Raw genomic sequence first — 7,209 nt, 5'->3', positions numbered from 1 at the left:
TCTCAGTAGAGATGATGGAATACCGGCCAAGCACTCAGAATTTTCTTTACCCACGGGAATCTCTAGTGGGGAGCGCCTCTGAGAATCCAGGACTGTCATTTATAAAGTCTACCTTGAATGACAGACTAGAAACCAGACGCGTCTCACCACAACTGAGAACCTCGCTTCTTCCTCTATCCCAACATTGGTATGAGTCAGGGTATATTTTACTGAGATATATCACAACCAATAGAAATTATTCTAAAATATAATTTCTCAAAGACTTTGGTCTAAAACAGTTAGGAATCTAAAGCCAAATAATACAAAAGCAAATCAGATACAGCTGAACTGCCTAGATCCTCAAGCTACTGCTTTATGAGGTTTTAACATAAATATCAAAGAAAATTGATACAAGTGTTTGCTCAAAATTTACATAATTTATTCATTCTCAATTCATATTTGTTAAGGAAAGGAATACATATTTCTTGGAGTCTTTTAAAAAATCAAGTGTACATAATTTCATATGACAGTCTAGTGAGGGGGTGTTTTTCTTAGGATGTCCACATATAGGTGAAGACATTGTAACTCAAAAGAAAAATAATAGATTGAAACAATGACATTATTGAGTAAATAAAGCCCTGAGCAAGGGATTGAACAGGGAAGGGAAGAGCCCATGAGATTCAGATTCTAATAGAGGCCACAGGAAGGCCGGTGGTTTAGGAGCAAAGCCAAGGGTGATCAAAACAGGAAAACCTGAACGCACCATTGCTTCAGCTGTTAACTGACCACGTGTAGCTTTACGCACACCCCACCACGGAAGGGTATTTCCAGGACAGCCTCGGAAAGCAGGTGGTGCATCTGAAAAGCTGGAGACGGCCACTTTCTCTACAAATCCCTGTTCAGGTGACACCCCAAGGAAAGCAATAGGCAAAACCGTTACCCCACAAAACCAGAGCAAAACAACAACTAAACCAACAGCCAGTCAGAAACGGAATGTCTAGAAACAGAACTTAGGGAATGCTCTAGAATTTCCAAGGAAAGAACTTTGCTAACATTAACGGTAAGAAAAGACATGGGACACAAAATAAAAATAAAATGATAATAATATAATAATAAAAGTAGGACAGTGACTTTCATGTGAAGTTTGCTTTGGGCTGTGTCATGTAGATGTTCGGGCATCAGCCTCATCCCTTTAGTACACACACACACACACATGTACATGCCATGCCACAGATGTGGAGGTCATATATACACAAACATACCCACACCCATATGAAAATTTAAACCTTAAAGGCATTTTTCAAATTGCCTTTTTTTTATATGCAGAGATATACCGATCATGGGTGCCCAGATCTAATGGATACATATACAATAAAACTCTTGCACCTAAGCTCAAGGAACATTGTGGAAGAGGCGGTAGAAGGGTGGCAAGAACCAGAGGACCAGGAAGTCTGCTGTGAGATTGTGTCTCCTGGAAATGACTGGGAAGCTACGTCTGTGATAAGACCTGAACAAGGTCAACACCAAGTAGACTTGCTAACACGGAAGGGCGAAGTCTCGCGGTCACCAGTCCTCAATCTGCAGACAAGTAATGACTTCTGAGAGGAGAGTTAGCCTCTCCCATTGGTGAGTCCCCTAACTGATTATCCAGTACAAAGTGGTCAACTTTGAAATCATATAAACACAAGCAATGCTTAAGAGACTCAGGAAGTCATACTTATATATTTATGCTTATACATAAGTAACAATAATATTCAAAGAAAAAGAAGCCATTGATTTGAGAGAGAGAGAGAATGGGGGCCATGGGAGGGGTTGAAGGTAGAAAATCCTGAAGGGGTTGGAGGAAAGAAAAGGAAGAAGTAATATAATTATTGTATTTTAATTAAAAATTTAAAATTATCATTATTTACATTTTAGCCAATCACACTAAAGTTGTAAAATGTTAGACTAATGAGTATAATTTTATTCTCAATGTGTAAAGACGTTCAGAGTCAATCACATACAAAACACCTGTTTCATACAAGGTCCTGTGGGAGTGGAAAAATTCTACCCTTTCTCTGCCTTCCAGGAGTTCAAGGAGGGAGCTAAAACATAAGCTCTAGTCTACACAGTTCAAAAATGAAAACATGTACACATTTCTTGAGTGGGGCAGAGAGAGACAGAGAGAAAAACATTTTGTGCGCTAAGGAAAGGCGGATCACAATCAGTTGGAGGAAAATTAAAAAGAAAGTATCTCCTAGGACAGGTAAGGATTGAATCATAGAGAGACTTTGATTTGAGGTTCCAGGAAGATTTGAGGTTCCAGAAATGAGGCATTGTGGGTGGAGGGAACCGTATAAAACACACGAGGATCAGTGAACACTTTGACCGTGCTGAATTTGAGCTCTGCACAGAAGCTTCTGGGACTGAAAGCCCATGCAGCATGTTTAGGCTGGAAGTTTCTTTAGGAATAGAACTAGGACTGCTGCTGCATCATCGACTAATGATGCCTGGTGCTGTGCTGCTGATACATCAGCTGATAATGCCTGGTGCTGTGCTGCTGATACATCAGCTGATGATGTCTGGGTGCTGTGCTGCTGCTGATACATCAGCTGATAATGCCTGGTGCTGTGCTTCTGACAAATCAGCTGATAATGCCTGGATGCGGTGCTGCTGCTGATACATCAGCTGATAATGCCTGGATGCGGTGCTGCTGCTGATACATCAGCTGATAATGCCTGGGTGCGGTGCTGCCTTCACTTCAGGGCCAGTGGGTGCTATGTTGGGGGATTACACTGACACATATTTATCAAGTATTCATTGCACACTGCACATAGCAGTGCCCGATGAGGGTGACAAGCACCCTTCCTTTACTACTCATATTTTAGCTAGGTAAATTAATGCTTAAGGAGGTCAGCCGGTGGAGCTAAAGACTTACATAGTTAAACTAGAGTTTGAACCTTGGGTCCCCAAACCTGGATTTCCCCTACACATATCTCTTGCACCTCCCCAGGAAGAACAAGTGTGAAGTTAATCCTTGACCAGTCAAGATACCACTGGGCATATGCAAGTGGCAAAAGTCCACCTTGTAGTCCCATCCAGGGAACCAGGGCACATTAAAAGCTGTAATAAATACGGGTTTGTTGTCCTTGCTGACTTCCTTCTGAACAAAGCAGGCAGCCCTATCCAGACTGTTTAATCTCTCTGGGCTCCTTGCATAGGGAATGATGTCATTAATAGTGCCCTTTTCAGAGGATTTTGAGAGGAGTCACTCCAATGGTGCGTATAAAATGCTCAACGGTATCAGGCATAAAGTAAGTATTTGGTAAATGCCAGGGGTTAATGGGAAAGGTCGCAATGTAAAGCAGTTAGCATACTGTATGCACTGTCTTATAGTCTCTCTTAGGATTTTAGAATATCAGATCTAGACAGTTCTTTTCTATTTGATCTCCTAGAAAACAGCCCCAATAAGGGCCAAAAATGGCAGTATTTTGTCAGAATCCATTACACCACGGATTCCCAATAAAGCAAACAAACCACTCAACACTGATTGGCAGTCAGGATTCGGCCTGCCAGTCATGCACCTGAGAGGTGGAGTCCAGCATAAGCAGTTCTGTATAATCAGAAAGACTTTCCCATCTGCCCTGATCTCTGGTATTCTGTCTGCTTCCCCAACAGGAATCTTAGGCCATGGCATGGAAGCAGTGAGAGACCTACCTGGCTGCAAAGGAGTCTAAATACACCTCAGATGTTTCCAATAAAGAGTTACATGTTTGTGCTGCAAAAACATTGTGTTTCGTGCAGGCAGATGATAATAAAATAAGATGCACCTGTGGAATGTTACTTTAACTATGTAAAAATGTGTTACATTTACGTTGTGGAATATTTAACTGTAAAGACAAGTTACATTTCTTTATGTTGCATTTGTTTAATTATGCAAAGATGTGTTGCTATTTTATCTTGCTTGCCTAAGGCATCTGATGGGTCTAATAAAAAGTTCAACAGCAAATAGCTAGGCATTAGAGAGATAGGCGGGGCTTGCAAACAGAGAGAATAAGTAGGAGGAGGAATCTAGGCTTGAGAGAGGAGACACCAGGGGCCAGGCAGTCACCAGCTAGCCAGCCAGACATGGAGGAAGCAGGAAAGTAGGATTTGCAGGATGAAAGAAAGGTAAAAAAGCCCTAAGGCAAAACATAGATGAAGAGAGACAGGTTACTTTAAGTTTAAAAAGTTAGCCAGAAACAAGACTAAACTAAAGTTGAGCATGCATAACTAGTAATAAGTCTCCATGTCATGATTTGGGGGTTGGTGGTCCGAGAAAGCAAGCTACACATGCATAATTTAAATATCACCTTTACACTCTTCCATCCCATTAACTCCAAATTCTGCTCAGTGTAAACACCAGGTAAAAAGCTTGCTTCGGGCCCTCCAATATACAGCTCTCACAGGAGCTAATGTGCACATCTGGGTAGTTCTCAGGTCACAGGAGCTAATGATGTGCACATCTGGGTAGTTCTCAGGTCACGGGAGCTAATGATGTGCACATCTGGGTAGTTCTCAGGTAACGGGAGGGAATGATGTGCACATCTGGGTAGTTCTCTGGTCACGGGAGGGAATGATGTGCACATCTGGGTAGTTCTCTGGTCACGGGAGCTAATGATGTGCACATCTGGGTAGTTCTCAGGTCAGGGGAGCTAATGATGTGCACATCTGGGTAGTTCTCAGGTCACGGGAGCTAATGATGTGCACATCTGGGTAGTTCTCAGGTCAGGGGAGGGAATGATGTGCACATCTGTGTAGTTCTCAGGTCACGGGAGGGAATGATGTACACATCTGTGTAGTTCTCAGGTCACTGGAGGGAATGATGTGCACATCTGGGTAGTTCTCAGGTCACGGGAGCTAATGATGTGCACATCTGGGTAGTTCTCAGGTCACGGGAGCTAATGATGTGCACATCTGGGTAGTTCTCAGGTCACAGGAGCTAATGATGTGCACATCTGGGTAGTTCTCAGGTCACTGGAGGGAATGATGTGCACATCTGGGTAGTTCTCAGGTCACTGGAGGGAATGATGTGCACATCTGGGTAGTTCTCAGGTCACGGGAGGGAATGATGTGCACATCTGGGTAGTTCTCAGGTCACAGGAGCTAATGATGTGCACATCTGGGTAGTTCTCAGGTCACGGGAGCTAATGATGTGCACATCTGGGTAGTTCTCAGGTCACAGGAGCTAATGATGTGCACATCTGGGTAGTTCTCAGGTCACGGGAGGGAATGATGTGCACATCTGGGTATTTCTCAGGTCACTGGAGCTAATGATGTGCACATCTGGGTAGTTCTCAGGTCACTGGAGGGAATGATGTGCACATCTGGGTAGTTCTCAGGTCACAGGAGCTAATGATGTGCACATCTGTGTAGTTCTCAGGTCACTGGAGGGAATGATGTGCACATCTGGGTAGTTCTCGGGTCACTGGAGCTAATGATGTGCACATCTGGGTAGTTCTCAGGTCACTGGAGGGAATGATGTGCACATCTGGGTAGTTCTCGGGTCACAGGAGCTAATGATGTGCACATCTGTGTAGTTCTCAGGTCACTGGAGGGAATGATGTGCACATCTGGGTAGTTCTCGGGTCACAGGAGCTAATGATGTGCACATCTGTGTAGTTCTCAGGTCACTGGAGGGAATGATGTGCACATCTGGGTAGTTCTCGGGTCACAGGAGCTAATGATGTGCACATCTGGGTAGTTCTCAGGTCACTGGAGGGAATGATGTGCACATCTGGGTAGTTCTCAGGTCACTGGAGGGAATGATGTGCACATCTGGGTAGTTCTCGGGTCACAGGAGCTAATGATGTGCACATCTGTGTAGTTCTCAGGTCACGGGAGGGAATGATGTGCACATCTGGGTATTTCTCAGGTCACAGGAGCTAATGTGCACATCTGGGCAGTTTGCAGGTCAGTAAATCTACTGAGCTTCATGGTGCAGCATACAGACCAGGCTTAGCACCTTCAGGTAATCTGAGCACAGTGAGACCTGAAAGATCTTCCAGAATGCCCGTCATCAAATGCCCTCACCATTGACATCACTGTATTCCAGGTGTAGACACGGAGCTACGAGAAGGTTCACTGTAAAACCTAAAAGCTAGAGAAGTTGGCTAAGCGTGGGAGGCAGGGCACTGTAGTTACTCATCTGAAGTCCCTGAAGGCACAACACACCACCAGCATGTCATCTTCCCTTAAGGTGATACCACTGAACAACAACAACAAAACCCTACAATGTTTTGTTTTAAGGAGAGATGTAGTTGAAAGAGAAAACACCAGTAAACATAGTGACATTACAGCTTAAAACAAATGCCTAGTGGCTCAGACCTTTAAAAGGGAAAGCCTTGAAACAAATGCCTTCTCCCGCGGTTGTGCATTTAATGTGCGCTTAACTGCTTCCTCTTGATTAGTGCTCCAGGGGCTGCCAGGATTCTAGGAAGCTGTGAAACACATCAGTTATGACTTTGTTTACACAAAACCATCTGGAGCTTCCAGCCCCCAGAGAAAATGATGGCGAGAAATAACTCTATGGCAATCTGTTTCAGTAACTGGAAATTTCCACGTCTCCCCGTGGAAAGCCAGGGGAAAACAAGCGGGGCCTCAGGCCAGGATCCCAGGGCTGGCTTTCTAAAGTGCGGCTGTGCTTGTCCGGATGGAGTCTTGAGAGCAGGGAGGCCGTCAGTCTTGCACACTCCTGATGGAATTTCTGGATCATCATCCACGGCATTTGAAAAGTGCAAAGGGCAGGTTCTTCAGGCCAAGGGACCTTCACTCAGTGTCCAGAGCCTCTAAAAGATGTCCCAATCAGATGATCCCAACATCCAAGGCCACAGGTCCAGGTCTGAGAAAAGCAGACAACAAACAGGAAAATAAGGAAATCACTGTTCTGATTAGAGCATGTGTAACTTCTCAAAATAGACTGGAGGAAGAAAGAACTAAAAAAAAAAAATTCATGCCCTTCTCTCTACCGTGGATTGCTCCAATCTAATTTTCTTCCCAGCAATATTACAAAAGACCCCTCTCCCCCTGCCAGTTCTATGGCCATAAACACCTGCACTATGACACAACATTTCATAGCGTGTCAGATGCCCCGGAGCTGGAGATCCAGGCGGTTGTGAGTTGCTCAACATAGATGCTGGGAACTGAACTTAGGTCCTCTGCAAGAGTCTTAACCACCAACCCATTCCCAGGTCCTTTACTTCTGTTTTTAAA

The 7,209-nt window shown here is 44.2% G+C and overlaps 1 protein-coding gene across 4 annotated transcripts in view; it reads right to left on the bottom strand.

Moving 5' to 3' along the window:
* Positions 1-406: 406 nt before the first annotated feature.
* Pdcd1lg2 (programmed cell death 1 ligand 2) overlaps positions 407-7,209 on the bottom strand; it is a 51,576-nt gene continuing 44,773 nt past the window's right edge. For all 4 annotated transcript variants that reach the window (XM_075973800.1, XM_075973803.1, XM_075973801.1 and 1 more), the window contains one exon: positions 407-6,838. In XM_075973800.1, coding sequence (XP_075829915.1) covers positions 6,802-6,838 — 37 coding nt within the window. In that variant the 3' untranslated portion in view covers positions 407-6,801. The remainder of the gene's footprint in view (positions 6,839-7,209) is intronic.

This window comes from Microtus pennsylvanicus, chromosome 5 (genome assembly GCF_037038515.1).
Source record: "Microtus pennsylvanicus isolate mMicPen1 chromosome 5, mMicPen1.hap1, whole genome shotgun sequence".
Classification (NCBI taxonomy): domain Eukaryota; kingdom Metazoa; phylum Chordata; class Mammalia; order Rodentia; family Cricetidae; genus Microtus; species Microtus pennsylvanicus.
This window is presented reverse-complemented; position numbering and strand designations above follow the sequence as displayed.